The sequence below is a fragment of the Misgurnus anguillicaudatus genome, chromosome 16 (assembly GCF_027580225.2).
Source record: "Misgurnus anguillicaudatus chromosome 16, ASM2758022v2, whole genome shotgun sequence".
In the NCBI taxonomy this organism is placed as follows: domain Eukaryota; kingdom Metazoa; phylum Chordata; class Actinopteri; order Cypriniformes; family Cobitidae; genus Misgurnus; species Misgurnus anguillicaudatus.
The window spans coordinates 10009171-10027999 of NC_073352.2; the positions used below are offsets into that span (position 1 = coordinate 10009171).

The window sequence follows — 18829 nt, forward strand, 5'->3', positions numbered from 1 at the left end:
GTGTGTGTGCGAGAGCCTAATATTTTCAGTTGTGTGTATAAAAGTGTTTCAGTAGTGTGTATAAGAGTGTTTCAGTTGTGTGTATAAGAGTGTTTCAGTTGTGTGTATAAGAGTGTTTCAGTTGTGTGTATAAGAGTGTTTCAGTTGTGTAAGTGAGAGTGTTTCAGTTGTGTGTGTGAATGCATTTCAGTTGTGTAAGTGTGAGCGTTTCAGTTGTGTGTATAAAAGTGTTTCAGTTGTGTGTATAAAAGTGTTTCAGTTGTGTGTATAAGAGTGTTTCAGTTGTGTGTATAAAAGTGTTTCAGTTGTGTGTATAAGAGCGTTTCAGTTGTGTGAGTGAGAGCGTTTCAGTTGTGTGTATAAAAGTGTTTCAGTTGTGTGTATAAGAGTGTTTCAGTTGTGTGTATAAGAGTGTTTCAGTTGTGTGTATAAGAGTGTTTCAGTTGTGTGTATAAGAGTGTTTCAGTTGTGTGTATAAGAGTGTTTCAGTTGTGTGTGTGGGAGTGTTTCAGTTGTGTGTGTGAGTGTAATATTTTCAGTTGTATGTGTGAGAGCGTTTCAGTTGTGTTTGTAAAAGCATTTCACTTGTATGTGTTTGAGCATTTCATTATAGTATGTGAATGAATTTGGTTTCATATGTGTATGTGAGAGGAAAAGTACATGTATATGCATGGTAATTCTGAATAATGTCCCTAGGGGCACCTCATAACATACGGTGGCTGTGCTTCAGCCTTCAACCCGGTAAGTGAACAGCAATATGAACGTGATATTACGAGGCTACTAATAAGCATAAATAACAAACAAAAAAACTAATTTGAATTTAGCGTTTTTATTTCCCACAAGCATTCATTCAGGACTGTTTATAAAGCTATGTCGTTATTGGGACAGGATTTAAAGGATCAGTTTAACTTACGTGACTCTGTGAGTTTGTCTATATTTCTTACCCAAGCTGCATACATTGCATATTAGGTAAGGGATAATGTATAGGCAGCCGGTAGTTATCGTGAAATAAGCCCCAACAGTGTGATCAGGACCCGACGCGAAGCGGATGGTCTTGTATCACACTGAAGGGGCTTATTTCGCGATAACTACAGGCTGCCTGTACATTATCCCGCTTATTACACGGCTACTTGCCACATAAGGAAAAACTGCACATGAATTTGAAACATTTTATTGGCATATTTATTTTAACATTTTTCTTATTTTGCAAAACGATAAAGTTCTACGTGACTAACATTCAAAGGAATGTACGCTAGAAGACAATTTATAACATCTATTTTTATTTATTTACAAGTATTAAATTGCACATTTCCATTAATATATAGCTGGCTATTGAATAAGTCTGACTGTTTGCACTTTGCACAAATGCATAAAATGATCGTAATACCTTAGATCCTCTGCTTTATACTTGTCTGTCTCCATTTCTTTCTCTTTTAAGTTAGCCAGTCTTTGAGAAGTTTTATTGCCCATTCTGTATTTTTTTGTGTGTTGGCTTAGTATCTGTCATGCTCTATTTTGTCAAGTTCAGTCTCAGTATAAGCTCTCTGTGTCTTGTCGTTGTTTGTTCTTCGTAGTTCAATTTTCGTTTTTTCGTCTTAATTGGGGAGCCATTTGAATCGTCCAAATCTATCCACTGTTCAAACGTTTTGATTTTACCGTACATGTTAATGTCAAAATTTTCCATTGTTAATTGTGGTTGTCCAGTGTTTGTCACAAGATGGCGCCAAACGGTAATCTTTGTTGGCGCGGAGGGATTTTAAACATACAAGTAGTACCGGCTATGCGTTATTACTTTGGAGCGGTTATTATTTTAAAAGAACGAACCTGCAAATGTACACTGTAAAAAAAATTCCATAGAAATTACAATGTTATTGTAGCTGGGTTGCCGGTAATTTACTGTAGATTTACATTTATGTTATTTACTAGCAAGAGTTTGTTCAAAGTTAAATAAATTTTAAATTTTAACAAGTCTTTATCTTTACGGAACAAAAATATACAATAACAGCCTCATGCAAAGCATTCTGGGAACCAGAAATCATCATCAACCTTTTTCTGTTTTTTGCTTCAGATTTTGTTTCCCAGAATGTTTTGCTTGATGCTGTTTTTTAGTTTTACTCTGTAAAGACAAAGACTTGTAAATGTTTAATGTAAAAAAACATAAATTTAAATCTACGGTAAATTACTGGCAACCTAGCTGCAATTTCTACGGATTTTTTTTACAGTGTATCAACTGACCAATCAGAATCCAGCATTTATAACACATCTCATCTATGCATTAATGACTGTTATGTTAAATAAGTTAGTATACTCAAAGTCCTTTTAATGAAGTCGCGTGACTCCACCGTCATATTTGCTGTTGCTGATGTAATACGACCAGGACATGTTTTTTTATTAGGATTCACAATTATCAAAACGGCCACAACAGTGTGTCATTTATTGGTCAATCCAATATTACAAAACCAATATCCAATAATGGGAAAATGCTTAAATATCATGGAAAATATCGGGAAACATATATATTGGTCGATCTCTAATATCTTCTTTTGTGTTCATCAGAAAAAAATAAATTCATACAGGTTTACAACAACATGAGGATGAGAAAATCATGACCAAAATTTCATTTTTGGGTGAACTATCCCTTTAATGACATTTATTTACAGATAATAAAGTGTTTTAGTAAATTTCACAAACTAAATGCCCATGTCATATTTAGCCTTAAAATAACACACACTAAATAAAATATGACAATGGGGAGAAGAGGTGATTTATTGACATGACAATAATGCCGCTCACACCCAAAATATGAAAATTCTGTCATCATTTACACATCCTCATGTTGTTACAAATCTGCATGAAGTTCTTTGTTCTGCTGAACACAAAAGAAGATATGTGTAATCAAGCAGGAGCACCATTAACTTCCATAGTAGGAAAAAATACTATGGAAGTGAATGGTGCCCTGGATCTGCTTGATTACAAACATAGCTCAAAATATTTTACTTTGTGTTCATCAGAACAAAGAACTCCCACAGGTTTATAAAAACATGTAGATGAGTAAATGAAGACAGAATTTTCATTTTAATAGTTTTAAAACTTGCCTTTATTATTAAGCAAAATATAATTTCTAATTTCTGGCATTTTGGGATGTAATATGACCAGGACACATTTTATTAAGATTCACTCTTTGTCCTTTGATTGTAGATCACAAAATCATTTTTGATTTCAAACTGTTGCTGAAATACATTATGTGATGCTGTAAACTGTCTGACCATGATGACCGCACGCCGAGCTTACGCAATACCACGCCATACTCCAACTCATTAAATATGTTATTGTCCTGTCCCGGGTCTTCGGCTACCATGTACAGTTCACCCGCGTGAAGGTCTGTCATGTTTGGTTGACACTGGGCCGGGTCAAAGCCCACCCATAAAGTGTACCGAAAATCCAGGGAGCGAATCGAGTAGCCCATGACGCGGATGTCAGCCAGGTCGGGCAAGTCTGAGTTCTCCTGGATGGAGTCTGAGGGCCGGGGATACTGGCTGAACGAGTAACTTTCTCTGCTGACGTCTTTCTCCGGGTTGCGGATGAGAGAGGCCAGGTTAGAGCCGTCGGTGCACAGCTCTATCTCAAAAGATCGAGGAGGGCAGCGGCGCACGGGTCGTAAGCCGGCCAGGTTAGACAGAGTGGGGAAAATATCCACCAGCTCCACCGTGCTCTTAACCTGTTGACCTGAGTAAACACAAAAGAGAAAAACACTGATCGAAAGCATCCTTCTGAAAGTGAGATAAAGATGTAAGGCATTTCCTACAAGATGATAAACAATGTTAGAGGAATTTCTCTGAAAACATTTTTGTATTATGGCTCTATTAAAAACCTAAAACATCTGAAGAACCTTCATGTTTAACCAAAGGTTCTTTGTAGTAAAAGAAAATTCTTCAGATTATAAAAAGATATGAAAAAATATATATATTTTAAGAAGCTTTGACTATATATTTTAAGGAATGTTTGTAACCAAACCAATCACCAAGCACCAGCTTTCTTATGATTTTCACAAAGGTTTAATGCCTTCCAGATATTTTTCTTCTTTAAATATATAAACATACAATATATCAAATGAAAGAACACACCCTCGGCATTTGAACAACAAAAAATCATCCTATCTTCATTTGTTCTTTTTTATCACCTCTCAAATATGGTGGAGGTTTTTACAATACCAAATTTGGAGCAAAAATTTGTAAAAGATCTTTAAAACATACAGTTTTTAAAAAATGTTTTTAGTTTTGGATCCGTAGATGATGTTGTGTTTTATAAGTTGGGTAAGAGCGCCACCTAGTGGATAATATCGGAAATATGGATTGCCGTAAAGACTCGTCACCGGCAGGGAAGCGTTTTCTCTTAACCTTTCCCTGGCATTGATGGGTTTAAGATGTCAATTAAAGGGACACCATGAAACTTTTTGGCCACTAGGGGGTGCTAGACATGTATTTTTCACGCCTAGCGCCCCTAGAGGCCACAAGCGCCGCAGCACTGTCGCAAAGGAAAGGAACTGGCCAACCTTAAAACTAAACTAAAAACTAAACATTTAAAACGCTAAACGATCAACATTTTGAGACAACAGGGAGAAACGCAGTCATGTTACAACTTTCTGATGAAGAACTCGTCGTGGCAGAAGCCATTTCTTAATCTGAAGGTTGCAGCCTCCGGATGTCGTATTTCTAAGCTGCATACGTCATCAAGACTCTCTTATTTCACAATATTAACAATTGTACAGTTGACTATTATACTTAGTTAATTGTAAATTGTTGCAGTATGCTTATGACTTGCGAATGTAATGCTCAGTTTACCTTAATAAACCAGGCTTGATGACGTATGCAGCCTGCATATTTGACCTCCGGAGGCTGCAGCCTTCCAATTGTGAAACGACCAGAAATATTTCCTTGCCTTTTTCGAAAGAAATATTGTTGCATCGTCTCTCTCTCCCTCGCCACCAGGATTTACCGCAATGGCACTCGTTTTTCCTCTCTTTTGTGTGAAAATTGTCGCTCCAAATCCAAGTAAACCGTGTTTAGGTCTGCCGCTTTGTAATACGTCACGCGAGTGACAGCGGAATGCAGCAAATGAGGAAGAGAGAAACGCTCGGATCTGATTGGTGAATGAATAGGGTTTGGTTTTACACTGTGAGCAAGTTTGACTGTTGTAGCATGCTGGATTGTAATGTAAATACCATAGACACAGTAAAAGAAAGGTAAATACGTGGACACAGCATCTGAATACAGCGAACTATAAGCAAGATAATCGCCGTCATTTATAAAGAAGATCGCATTTATGAATGAATCAAGAGTTTATATAAAAAAATTGCCTTAAAGGGGAATCGAACCCGGGTCGCCCATGTTATAGGTCCGTGACACTAAAACTGTGCCACAGAGTCACATACGGTAAGCTGCTCTCTAGACTCCTTAAGTAGCCTCCAGCAAAATTCACGTTAAAAACAAATTGTGTGGAGGAAGTGACATATGCCGTAAAGCAGTCGAATTTTGTAGTTTTTTTTTGGTGCTCTGGTTACTACCAGAAACCCTAAGTTTTAAAATACGAGTAAAAGTGATACAGACCCCGTCATGCTATGGTAGACATGTCATTCAACCTATTTAAAGTCGATGTACTACCACAAGGGTCTTGAAAATTTATTATGAAGGTTGAAAAATTACATGGTGTCACTTTAAGAGAAAACATTTGGATAAAAACGTGTCTCTGAAGAAATTTCATGTTAATCTGCAATACCACGATTATCCACTACATGGCGCACTTACCCAATTTATGAAAAAACTGAAGCCAAAATGTTATTTACTAATTTTAAACTCTGTGTATGTTTTGATAATCATTCTGAATCTGATCTCTAACAAAATTCCTTTACAAAAATGCAATTATTTCAGCTTTTTGCTTTTTTTATTTTTAAAGAAAAATACCCATATTTAAGAGTTTATAAGCAGAGAAAAAAATATGGATAGGATAAAAAAAACTTGTTTTGTTTGTTTGTTTACTGTTTGTTTGAAAGCAGAGGGTCTGTTCTTTCATTTGATATATTTGTATGTTTATATATTTTTAGAAAAACATTTTCCTGGAAGGCATTTTGTGAAGCTTTTGTGAAAATCACAAGAAATGCTGGTGGGCAACTTTTCAAAAAAAAAAGGCTGGCGGGGAATGAGTTACCTAATGAAATAACTCGTCAATGGTGACGAAACAGTAAATGTTCTTTGTAAATCATGAACCTTTAGGTAAAAAATGGTGTCCCGCATTTTCATGTCACTACTGAAACATAGGGCCGGCCCATCCAACAGGCAATACAGGCGTTTGCCTGGGGCCCTGCGACAAGGCGAGGGCCCTCCATGTTAAAAAAATTATTTTGTCATTGCTCAAATCTCGTAGACGTGATCAGCAGGCAGTATGCGCTGCATGCGCAGGGACCTTATATAGGGATTTAAATAGGGATCACAATGACGATAGGTGAAAAAATCCACAGGGATTGAACAACTGGATAAATTCCCCACACAACAACCTAGGGTAAAATGATAATAAATACAAAACCTTAGTATAAATAAAGACATTAACATTATTTAAATTAGCCCACTCTGTTCTTATTTTGTTATGTTAATGACGCGATGGCGCTTGCGGAGATGTGTCTCATTGCGCATGCTTGGAAATGAAACATTATGGGTAATGTAGTATCTTATAACAACGTTTACGTTACATCTTTCAATAAAGATAAAAACAAGACTTATTTTCCTGAGGTTGCGGTGGTTGGCTTTGGCAAACTTTGGCATTAAAACGAAACCTTTTAGGAGCTAAAGAGAAAAGCAGAGGGAAAAAAAGCAATCACAAGGTAAAGGTGTTTTCTGCTTTACATTGTTTAATGCCTATGCTAATTTAAAAACATTAGAGAAATGTCCATCACCCTTTCTAAATGAACCCACATGAAAAAAAAACAATTATACTATATAATTTACTGCAGTTAACTGTATAGTAAAATTCTTAGATACTAAAAATATACTATAGTAGGGTTCAAAAACAGTATACAGAATATTGTATCATCCTATAGTAATTATTTTGTATTAATATCTATGATGTTTGTATTGCTATACAGTACTGTAGTTCTGTTACACTAACAACATTGCTTAATATGTTGCACTTAATAAAAACTTTGATACACTTAAATATATACATTTTAATTTTTGTCTGTTTTAATTTTACTTGTCAAAGTGCATTGCTATGAAATTTTTTAGACCAGTGGGGCCCATTTTCAAGGTCTCGCCTAGGGCCCCATAACCCCAAGGGCCGGCCTTGCTGAAACACTACCTGTCACTACAACACTGCATATCACTACCACCATTTAAAGGGCTAATGTGTTCACAATTATAAAAATCTGTGTGTAACTTTAAGGAAGATCATTACATTTTTTCTGCAATTAACTCATTCACCGCCAGCCTATTTGAGAAAAGTTGCCCACCCGCATTTTTGTGATTTTAACAAAAGTTTCACAAAATTCCTTGCAGGAAAAATTATCTTCTATAAATATATAAACATAGAAATATATCAAATGAAAGAACACACCCTCTGCTTTCAAACAAACAATAAACAAACAAACAAACAAAATGGGGAAAAAAACGTTTCATTATATATTTACTTTTTCCACTTAATTTAACCACTGAAATATGGATATTTCTCTTTAAAAATACAACATTTTGAGCAAAAAGCTTAAAAATTGCGTTTTTGTCAAGGAATTAATGTTAGAGACCAGTCTTAGAATGACTATCAAACATAAAGGCAGTTAAAATAAATCATTAAATCTTTTTAACTTCCGGTTTTTATGAATTCGGTTTCTAGTGGATAAAAGCGGTATTACACTTTCACTTTGAAATTCGTCCAGAAAGGCATATTTATCAGTTAAATATGAACACATAATTGACGAGATAACTCGTTAATGGCGGGGAAAGGGTTAAGCAAACTTTTTTGGGTGTAATTCCACAATTTTTTTTTATCCATGTACAACTTATGTGTGCACTGTAAAAAAATGCGGCATTGATGTGAAATCATATATTTGTATGTTACTTTAACTTAACAGATTAAGTTTAAACAATTTCAACTTGCTGTTAAAGTTATGTCAACTTATCACTTAAGTCAAAGGTTCACGCTGCATATTTTACAGTCACAGGCGAAACATGTAGTGAAGCTTCGGCTGTGACATCGTTTCGGCAGTGACAGTTTTAGTGGAACAGCAGTTTGCACCAATTCTGCAGAATGGCCCATTTACACGCTTCAGTGTAAAATCCTTACAATAGACTTTATTCTGTTATGCAAATGAGCCCAGTTAGGAACTTTCCATGAAATTTACTGATATGCTTACAAAATATAGTGCAGTTCATTAGAGCAACAATGCAGATCCCACTGCGCGCGCAATAACTCGAAGGACTTATTAGCTTCTCTATGCTGTGACATTATCATTACACTCATTACTCCAGCTAGCAGCTTGTGCCCAGTGCTTTCTAAAGATCACCACAAACGCACACTTGAGAGCTGAAAGCCAGAGCCGTGACCAAACTTTTGCTTTGCACGAAATACGTCAAACAGAAATCCAGGCTCCAAATGGGCCCATACTTTAGCCATAACATTCCCAGAAAGCTGATACGAAACGCTTGAGTGATTTCAGTCGGAGTCTCGGGTTGTCGTGAAGGATCCCGCCGTCTTCACGTGTTGACAGCTGCTCGGAGTAACATTACCTTTGCCAAACCGCTCCCGCGTGCTCTGAAACACGTCGATGAAGGGGAACGTCTTCTCTCCAGGCGAGGGTAAAGGTGAGGTCACACCTGGCTTAAACACGATCAATGGCACCCGGGTGGCCACATCAAAGTTGCTGTATTTGGCCCATTCGCCATGTTCTCCTAATGACCAACCTGAGAGAGAGAGTTAACCGTGAGAAGCTATTCAAACTCACGCAGAATGACCGTTTCAAACTGTATTTGCTGACAGAGGGTTTCTCTGCGTTTATATAGCATGAGGACAGAGTTTGAGAGCAGGGCAGCAATGCAGAACTGAAAAGTCGAATTCAACAGATGAATTTGAATAGAAGTAGTAAAGAAGATAGATGTAAGTAGGGGTTGGCGATATGACCAAAACATTATATCATGATATGAGCACTTCACTATATCATGATAACGAAATATATATATATATATATAACTACACAGTTATTTTTCTTTCTAAAAAGGAAGACAAAAACAAACAAAGCTCAAGCTCACTGTAGATAAATAAACAAAAAAAAATATGTAGGCCTATTTCTTAATATTGAAGGTACAAATGTGATTTAGTCAAGGGCAGTGAGAGATTTTCTTTGATTAACATGAATGACAGACAGGAGGAATATTAGGTAACTTCCCCTTTAAGACTAGAGTCCAGATCCAATATGCTGTTAGGCATGCATTCTCTCTTTCAGTTGTTTACTTTCTCTTAAAAGCTTAATGACCGTGTTTATGAGAATACTTGCAAAGACGGGCATTTTGACGCAAAATTGACACATTTGAGACAAAGTGGCAAAAATGCTTACGAGCTTAATGCGTGCTCCTCTCATATAGATACAGCGTGCGCATTTAGCACTGTTGTTTGTGTTTTAATGGCTTTAAATCACTTATTTTAAACTGCTGTGCCTAAATATGTGTGCAAACATTACGTTTTTGTGACCACACGGACAGCAATGTGACACGAGCACCTAACCTGGAAAGATACAATAGTCCAGTGCTTCCCAATCTTGGTCCTCAATGAACCCCTTCCAAAAAGTTTTAGATGTTTCCTGATTTAAAACACCTGATTCAACTAATCAGCCTTCTGCCAAAATGGTAAACGTGTTGCCCTAACAAACTGATGAGATAAATCAGGTGTGTTAAATAAGGAGACATCTAAAACTTTTAGGGAGGGGGTCTTCCAGGACCAGGATTGGGAAGCACTGCGATAGTTCAAAATTTCTACCGGTTTATCAACCTACCGGATTATCGCCCAGTGCCCACCCCTAAATGTAAGTTTCTACAATACTTTAGTACACTGTTAAACAAAATGCAACATGAAGTGATAAGTTGACAAAACTTATAAAAACAAGTTGAAATAGTTTAACTTAATTTGTTAAGTTAAAGTAACTTAAAATATGTTAATTGGACATAATTTTTTAAATTGCATAATGTACCTATAAACATGTTATAATATTTATAAAATGGATATTTCCTAAAACATTTAATATTCATAATCAATTAAATTCTATTTAATTTATTTATAAAGTGCGTTTTACAATGTTGCTTGTACAATCTCAAAGCAGTGACAAAAAGCACAGAAAACTGATAAAAATATTTAATATGTAGAATACTAATAGAAAAGTATCCATGGTATTATTACAAATTAAATAAAATTCATTCTTTTCCCCTTTCATAATTTTTTTAATTGAATTGTCAATCTTTTTTTGGTCATTTAAGATGTTTATGTCTTTCTTTGTTCTGTGGAAAAGAAATTAAGTTTTTTTAAGGAAAACATTCGAAGATTTTTCTCCATATAGTGGACTTTAGTGAACAGTTTCAATGCAGCTTTAAAGGCTCAAAACGATCCCAACCGAGGCATGAGGGTCATTTCTAGCAAAACGACTGTCAATTTCGCCCAAAAAAGTACTGTAACATATGTAACCCACAATGTTAAACTGCATTTAAACTGTAAACTGTTGAGGTCCACTAAAGTCCATTATATGGAGAAAAATCCTGGAATGTTTTTCTCAAAAACTTATTCTTCTTGACTGAACAAAGTAAGACATAAACATCTTGAATGAGATGGTGGTGAGTACATTATCAGATTTTTTTAATGAAAGTGGACTAATATTTTAACCAAATATGCCTTTCCAGCTAACATGGAGGTGGCCCTTAAATAAAATATAAAGTTATATAAGAACAGTGCAATAATACCATGATCAGGAATGTAACATAGAGAATTTGTAATAATTCAGTTTATATTTTGTCATATTTAACAAATGAATTTGATTTTATAGACTACAGTATGATGAAATAACACTTCATTGCCCAGAATGCTCTAATCCAGCCCAAGGTATTGACAATGTTTTTTTTTTTTTTTTGCTGCGAGTCACATGACATGCTTCCGCTTGTCGAGAAAATGTAAACTACAACATGAACTGATGGAATATCTATAAACTTGGATTTATAAGATGTTCATATTTTTGCATTAATTCTGTTTAAGTATCCAAATATCAGTGAGACAGAGAAAAATAATTTTACTTTAGTTTAAAATATCAATCTGTATATTCAGTCGTCATTGGTTGTGCTTATGGTAGCTCATTTAAAGGCATCTTGATTAAAACATCTCTATATTTAATAAAAAAAAACACGCAAAAGACCTGAACAAGAAGTGATGTAACCTGTTTTTCCAAAATGGAAGTTTATTGCGCAAAACTCCCATTAAGCCAAACAACAGGGAACGATAAAAAATATAGAGAAATTAACTTTTTTTGAATAAAAAAGTTGAGTTTTTGTATTTAATTTTGACTAATGAAGGTCCATTTAAATTGTGTTGAATTGTGTTAAAATCCAATTCACTACTGTGGAATATTCAATTCAAAAGGAGACACTTCTGGTTTTCCCAGAACCCTTTAAAAAACGTATACTATAAAAGAAACAAAGTTAACAAACAAAAAAGATGTGATAAACTAAACTGAACATATATGAATAAATAAGTGCCAAAATCTCAATTTTGCAAAGCACATTAAAGAGCCTCAACTGAGACTAGAGAGACTAAACAATCTGAGCTGTAATATAAATCAAATACTTCAATACTGCCACCTAGTGAACATAACAAAAACAACAGGCTAAATTGAACTAACCATGATCTGAGCTGAACACCACTATGGTGTTTTTGGAGAGGCCGAGATCATCCAAAGTGTGCAGAATTTTACCCACTTGAGCATCCACATATGACACAGAGGCAAAGTAATGCTGTCGTATCTGCAACTGAAACATGAGAGGTAAAAACAATATCATGTATTCTGAATAAAACAGGGTTTGAACCTAAAGCTATTACTAAACTATCATGTAACCCAGACACTGAAAATACTAGTCACAAAAAAAAACATGGAAATAATTAAAATAATTTTAACAGTATGTATTATAAAATACATTAAAAATAACGTAATGTCATGCTAGTCAAGTGCATACGAATTATTCAACTTTTCTTCAGATGTAAATGTTTCATTGGCTAACAAATTTCTTAAGTGCAATCACTATAAAAATATTTTTTTAAACTTCCTATAATCATATGCAAACAGAAACGTCATTAAAAAGCCATAAGTTGACAGTTCATAATAAAGACAAGAGCTGCAAAACGGATGTAAATTATTGCAAAAAGTATGCAAAGTGTAACAAAGACCCTCATCCTTTCCATTAATATGTCAAATCAATGCAGTTAACAGCTTAAGCAGTTTTGATACACCAACTACATGTTTATAAGCTATTTATAACCAAATGATGCATTTCCACAGCTGGACCTACATACAGAAACAATGAAGTGTGAAACCAGTTTGTTATGGGCTTTACCTGAAAGTCTTTTGGAATGGGGCCATACGGAAAGCTAACATTTAACGCCTGAACGTCTTCCCGTTTGCGTATATCAGTCCAGGGGTTGTAAGCCACATCTGGAAGTTTCTTGGGAACATCTGGGTCAGGAGGCATACTTATATTTTCAATAGGATAGAGCTTCAGGTACTCCTATAACAGAAGATATTTCTTAGATCGACAGTATGCTGGTTTTCATTGCAAATCCAGTATGTGCTGTACATACCTTTGGGATTCTGAAGGGAATGTGTGGTTTATAGAAGCCCACTGCCAGGAAGAACGCAGTGTGAGAGTCTGCCATAGACTTCAGGAGCCGTACGGCCTCTGCCGTGTTTTCCATGTCAGGAAGAGTTCCCAGCGGCATTTCTGACACGTCCACAGCGCACAACAAATTACTGTGTAGTGTGCCATCTTTATCTTTACAAACCTAAGAAATCAACATGGGATACTGGAAATAAACATTGCAAGCATGGAGAAATTTCAGTTACACCTAAAAAGTATGAACCAAGCATCTGCACATTCAATGTAAAAATTATGATGTTACACTTAAGAAGTATAGACCATCTCTCCCATCCATTGTTATTAAAATTATGATGTCAAAGCTACTTTTTATATGCCATGCAATGTAGATTTTAAACAAGAAACAGCTTTGAGACGAGCAAATGTGACAAACACGTTAACCAGCAGATGTCAGTATTGTACAAAACATAAATTAAAGGAACATTCAGACAAAGAAACAAAAAGAGATTAGCTTAGCCTACAGCCTTCAAAATCATAAAAATAAAGAAAATAATATAACCACACCCATACAAACACTTTCATAAGACAAGTGAAAGTGTGTACCACTACTGTATAGGCTATTTTAGATTGCTTATGTATAAATGCATATGCACTGGGGAAGAACTGTGTGCACCTGTCCACACACACACACACACACACACACACACACACAGAAACACACACTGACCTTCCTCTTTTCATATTTGAAAGAGGGAGGATGATATGGAGGTACAGACCAGCTGTACGGGTAATCATCCGTGTGGTTGGAGGCAATGCCTTAAGAACAAGCACATAAAAGAGACAATATTAGTAAATCATCAAGACAGTTAACACAGGAAAATGACTACAGAGTGAAACTAAATCTATGGGTCACACTTCACCCCAAAATTAAACAAGAAAAACATTTGCACATAAAGAGATTATTATAGTACCTCAGAGGTACACATCAGTACCAAATGTATGGTCTTTACCTAAATAGTAGCCTACATATTTGGACCATATAACAAAGTTTGGCGTTTGTGCTTGGGGGGCACCTACCAGCAGATACTGCATTAATTAATGAGAGAGTGTGTTTTATGGTTTTTAAATATGAGTTAAATGAATTAAAACTATTTTAGCCTTAACTTACATAGTCTTCGAAATAATATATTAAGAATAGAAAAATAAAATATAAATGATCATATTTCTATTTCATTAATAGCGCGGACAAAATCATAATTGGCTCTTGTGAGGGGGCAGTGCCCCCCTTGTCCCCCAAACTCCACTTATGATTAGGACCTTTTTGAAGGAAACTGACCCAGTGACAGCTTGGGACCATTTTTTCTGACAGTGTGATTTACAACAAACTTGCTGTAATGTAAAAACAGATTTATACTGTAAAGCTGCAAAGGTCAATTCAATTGTGACAATATTTGCTGTAATATAAATATTAATTATTTAAAAACAATTTCATAGAAGGGAAAGTATAAAAGGCTATAATTTAACGTAAAATACATGTAAACATGTATAGATTTCTTTTGAGGTTAAAGGTAAAAAATAATCCAGAAACTTCTTGATAAAGATGTTCACAGCGGACACTGACAGGAAAGGAAAACACAGCATCATTAAATTCAATACTGATCCACCTATGGATAACCTATTGGTTTAGTTACCTGGATGAAAAACTTTTCCCACTGACAGAGTCGTGTATCCATTAGACTTGAAGTATTGAGGAATTGTTGTGTAGTTTCCCGCATGCACTCGCCAGTAAGAATTGAAATCATAGAGTTTTGTGGTGTCCGGTCTTCGACTTGTTAGAAACGACACCCGGCTAGGTGCACAAACAGCTTGCTTTAGGAGTACACGACAACAGTGTAACTTAAATGCATACTAAAACAATACTTAATGTAGTATTAACGGTGCGCGGTTTTGTTCTTATGAATCATACCTGTGCATAGGCGTTATTAAAGACTTTGCTCATAGATGCAAGTTGATCTATATTTGGTGACTTGACCACTGGATCAGAGTAGCAGCCTAAAGTTGGTCTCAGATCATCAGCAATTAAATACAGGATGTTAATCTTTTTGTTACCTATTACAAAAACGCTCCGCCCCAAAATGTATAAAATCAAAACAAACATCCGCATTTGAGTATTTACAAACATTATGTTGTTATACTGCGATAAAAATAACGCGAATATACTAATACTCGATGATATCACGTCCTCGTATGTATTTCACGTTCAGCATGTTGTTACCAGTGTTTTGCTTCCTGGTTGTCATAGACACGCCCCTCATCTCTAATACTATTGGCTGCGAAGAACGCATCCCGCCTTAAAGACAGTACACGCTTTTATTATTCGTAGTTTCCACGCGATGTCACGCCCACATGAAGGGAAGAAGGATTTTCTCCTCTGCCCGCCAGTTACTTTTACCACGTTTGTTTCGCCAAAATTACAGATTCGGTTGCACTAACTGACGATGAGATACATCTGGAATATGCATACAAAAACAGTCAACAGCATTATACAGTAGGCTAATATAAACGTCATGATTATTAAGTTCGTTTTATTTAATTAAAAACTAAACTGAAACACTGACTCAAAACTATGCTGTTTTTAATCGTTTATTTTTTTTAAAGTTTTAATAAAGGTTAAAAAAAACATGAACATTTAAAAGTTTATTTAAATGTATTTTCCTTATTCATTTAATCTTAATTCATAATTTGTTATTTATTTAGAAATTGTATTGACTTTGATCGCGTTGAATAAAATACAAATACTGTATCATATAATGTAAGCAAAATAAACTGGCTTACTTATTTTGTACACTGGTCCCTATACTGTATAAGCTGTCACTGGGGCAGTACAATTTAAAAAATACACCTTTGCACCTAAAGAGATCATAATAGTACCTTAAAAGGACAGTTTAGTACCAAATGATATGTGTTGTCATTGTGTTTTACAGAGATGTTTTGTGACATTTATGATGTAATGTTTTAGCTTTTTCAATACTTTGTTTTCATTACTTCTTTAATTTTTTTCTGAAACATCTCATGGCAATTTGTATGTTTTTTACAAGGTGGCTAATTTTGTACAATTTGCTTTCGGCCCTGTGACATTGCGGTTAGGGGTAGGGTTTCATTATAGTTTTTTTTTAAATGATAATCATACGTTTTTGTACCGTTCACTTTGTACAAATTTATACAAATTAGCCATGCATCTTGTAAAAATACATACGACACACTGTCAGAAAAAAAGGTACAAAACTTTACACATAATACAATGTTGTACCTTTTTGGGTACATTACTGTACATTAAGGACCTATTGTGTACCTTTAAAGGTACAGTTAAATGTTTTGTACCCCTAACATTTAACTGGTACAAAATTGGTCCTCAGAGTATATTAATGTACCTCAAAAGTTACAACATTTCAATGTGTTGTACACCCATAAAGCCACAAAAATGAACCTTTGAGGGTACCACCCCATTGACAGTGTAATATTCGTGAGATCATGCAGATTTTTCTTTTCCCATAATTGTTGTTTAGGCTTACAAGGCATGTCCTCACCTAAAAGCCCTGCCCAGTTATGGACAGGTTTTACTGACTCCAGTGGGCTGGAATAAGATGATTCATAAAAAGGAGAAATCTAGATTTTCATCCTCATCAATTATGAAAATTATAAGCAAGTTCTTAAAAAACAATTCCTCAAGAAGAGAAACCACTCCCTCTAAAATCATTTAAAACCACCCCGTTCTGGTGTCTGAACTAGTAACACGTTTCTTAAAACTTTTATGGCCTCAGAGCAGTTCACAACATCATGTGTAAGGTTTTATTTTATAGCAAATAACTTTATTATACTGTTCAACTAGTCTGTGGCATTTTAAGTGTATAGGTGGTTCTGTACAAAGACTTAAAATCATTTTGATCATATTCACAGCTTGCAAATTTGGAGACATCATGAAAACAGACACGACTGGAGCATCAGAGATAACAGCCAAACAGAACAAATTAACTATAAAAGGTATGAATTTTTAACTGCTTATGTGTTATTTTTGTGCCAGTCACCAATATTTGATTACAGTTTATGTTAACAATAACATATTCTTGTCAAAGGTGTTGAAGCCTCTAAAAAACTGGCTGAGAATGATCTGAACCAAATGGAGAAATACAAGAGTAAAATCATTAAAGTTGGTAAAGCAAAGCAAATGGACCCGGCTGTGATCGCTGCCATCATATCCAGAGAGTCCAGAGCTGGAGCTGTACTAAAGGATGGGTGGGGAGATAATGGCAATGGTTTCGGCCTCATGCAGGTTGGTTTTGAGAAATAGTTTGATAACACATAAAAAAACATAGTACACTCCAAAAATATGGTGCATTTAATTGCATATAATAGCACTAAGGAGGGTTTCACATTAGCACTTTTGGTGCACACCCAGGTTCATTTTAAAGTCAAGTTCGGTTTGTTTTTGGATGATGTGAACACTGTTTTCTAAATTCGGGTGGCAGTCCTGAAAAGGTTGGTCTGGGGTACGGTTTAAATCATGTGCACTGTGGTACGGTTCGCTGCTGATATTAACACAATCAAACTAAATCACAGAAATGAATCCTTATTAATGACGCATGGGCGTGTTTGTGCTCATTAACATTGACAAGCACTTGCAGATATCTGGGCATGAGAGTGACGTGCTGTAAACATAATTTCTGTTCATTTTCTGCTTGCCTCTGCAATCGTCGGTGGACACAGCCCACTTTCTTTTGTACAATTTAAGTACTTTTGAAGCAAAAAGATGCAAGTGGGTTTCTGTATTTATTCTTTGATAACAAAACCAAAGGTTGAGGATATGAACAACTCAACTTATAATTTTAAGTGCTATATGTATAGAAACTACTTAAAACCATGTGGTGCTATGTAGACCCATTACTGGTGCTATAGTCATGGTTCTACATACATAGGACTTAAAGTGGTTCCCGATTACGAGCTTTAGTGCTATTTTTTGATATATTTCATATCTTCATGTATATATATTTCATCCTATGTCTGATGCTTCTTTCCAGATTGATAAACACTATCACACTCCAGCAGGTGCATGGGACAGTGAGCAGCACCTCGCACAAGCAACAGAGATCCTCATTGACTACTATCAAGCAGTTAAAGCAAAATTTCCAAAGTGGTCCCCAGAGCAGCAGCTTAAAGGTGGGATACTCATTAAATTCATTATAAAATCAGACGAATGAACCTAAGACCATTGTCATGGATTTTTATTGACTGAATTCTGAAACGTTTTATTGCTTAAAGTATTGATTGTTTGTATTTAACAGTGTTATATATTGATGTGTACATAATTTACATGTCGCATGTTTTTAGGAGGAATATCAGCTTACAATGCAGGTGTGAAGAATGTCCGTTCATACGAGCATATGGATTTGGGCACCACAGGAGATGATTATGGGAATGATGTTGTTGCAAGAGCACAGTGGTACAAAAGCAATGGTTACTGAAGTACAGCTGTTATTGACCTGTAAAATTCATTCTATTATTGTAAAATTAATCTTCTATTTGCAGAATAACATAAATTATTCTTTGTGGTTTAAGCAAGTAAAACTTAAAAAGTAAAACAATGAAAAATGAACTCTGTTTAGGCAGTAATAATTATCCTTGTGTGTTTAGTCTTTTTATTAAAAGTTTTTAAACATCGTTTAGAAAGTCATTTTATTTTACCAGCTTTGTGTTAATAAAAAGCTTTTTTAAGTTAAACAATTTTATCTTTTTTGTCTTTTATCTAGTCAAATTACTATTTCCCAGTGCTTTACTTAATTGAATCATTGTGCTCCTTCAAACAATTTGCAGATAGGGGATTTGGGCACTGTTAAAACATGGTTGAATTTGCTCTCTTATCTTTGCTCACAGATACAGTAATAGTAAAAACATTC

At 35.3% G+C, this 18829-nt stretch overlaps 2 protein-coding genes across 4 annotated transcripts; one reads left to right on the top strand and one right to left on the bottom strand.

Moving 5' to 3' along the window:
* Positions 1-2748: 2748 nt before the first annotated feature.
* ids (iduronate 2-sulfatase) lies at positions 2749-15191 on the bottom strand. 3 transcript variants are annotated; one of them, XM_073854093.1, is made up of 8 exons: positions 14845-15188; positions 14570-14747; positions 13606-13694; positions 12865-13065; positions 12621-12791; positions 11912-12038; positions 8769-8942; positions 2749-3726 (listed from the first exon to the last, which is right to left on the bottom strand). In XM_073854093.1, the coding sequence occupies exons 1-8, from the start codon at positions 15058-15060 to the stop codon at positions 3200-3202; spliced, it is 1683 nt and encodes a 560-aa protein (XP_073710194.1). In that variant the 5' UTR covers positions 15061-15188; the 3' UTR covers positions 2749-3199. The 3 variants fall into 3 exon arrangements, with proteins under 3 accessions (XP_073710194.1, XP_073710196.1, XP_073710195.1); XM_073854095.1 differs by having other exon boundaries at positions 14570-14727; positions 14845-15155; XM_073854094.1 differs by lacking the exon at positions 8769-8942 and having other exon boundaries at positions 14845-15191.
* Position 15192: 1 nt separating this feature from the next.
* Positions 15193-18508, top strand: LOC129422253 (lysozyme g). The gene is made up of 5 exons (XM_055178045.2): positions 15193-15319; positions 16836-16919; positions 17012-17208; positions 17954-18092; positions 18264-18508. The coding sequence occupies exons 2-5, from the start codon at positions 16856-16858 to the stop codon at positions 18395-18397; spliced, it is 534 nt and encodes a 177-aa protein (XP_055034020.2). The 5' UTR covers positions 15193-15319; positions 16836-16855; the 3' UTR covers positions 18398-18508.
* Positions 18509-18829: the final 321 nt, after the last annotated feature.

Bases quoted from the DNA above. Each gene is read 5' to 3' on its own strand.
- ids (XM_073854093.1), bottom strand. From the start codon at position 15,060: ATGTTTGTAAATACTCAAATGCGGATGTTTGTTTTGATTTTATACATT. The intron at 13,695-14,569 runs GTAACTAAACCA...CTTGTTCTTAAG, and splicing joins GGGAAAAGTTTTTCATCCAG to GCATTGCCTCCAACCACACG. The intron at 13,066-13,605 runs GTCAGTGTGTGT...TTGATTTCTTAG, and splicing joins TCAAATATGAAAAGAGGAAG to GTTTGTAAAGATAAAGATGG.
- LOC129422253 (XM_055178045.2), top strand. From the start codon at position 16,856: ATGAAAACAGACACGACTGGAGCATCAGAGATAACAGCCAAACAGAAC. The intron at 16,920-17,011 runs GTATGAATTTTT...TTCTTGTCAAAG, and splicing joins GAACAAATTAACTATAAAAG to GTGTTGAAGCCTCTAAAAAA. The intron at 17,209-17,953 runs GTTGGTTTTGAG...GCTTCTTTCCAG, and splicing joins ATGGTTTCGGCCTCATGCAG to ATTGATAAACACTATCACAC.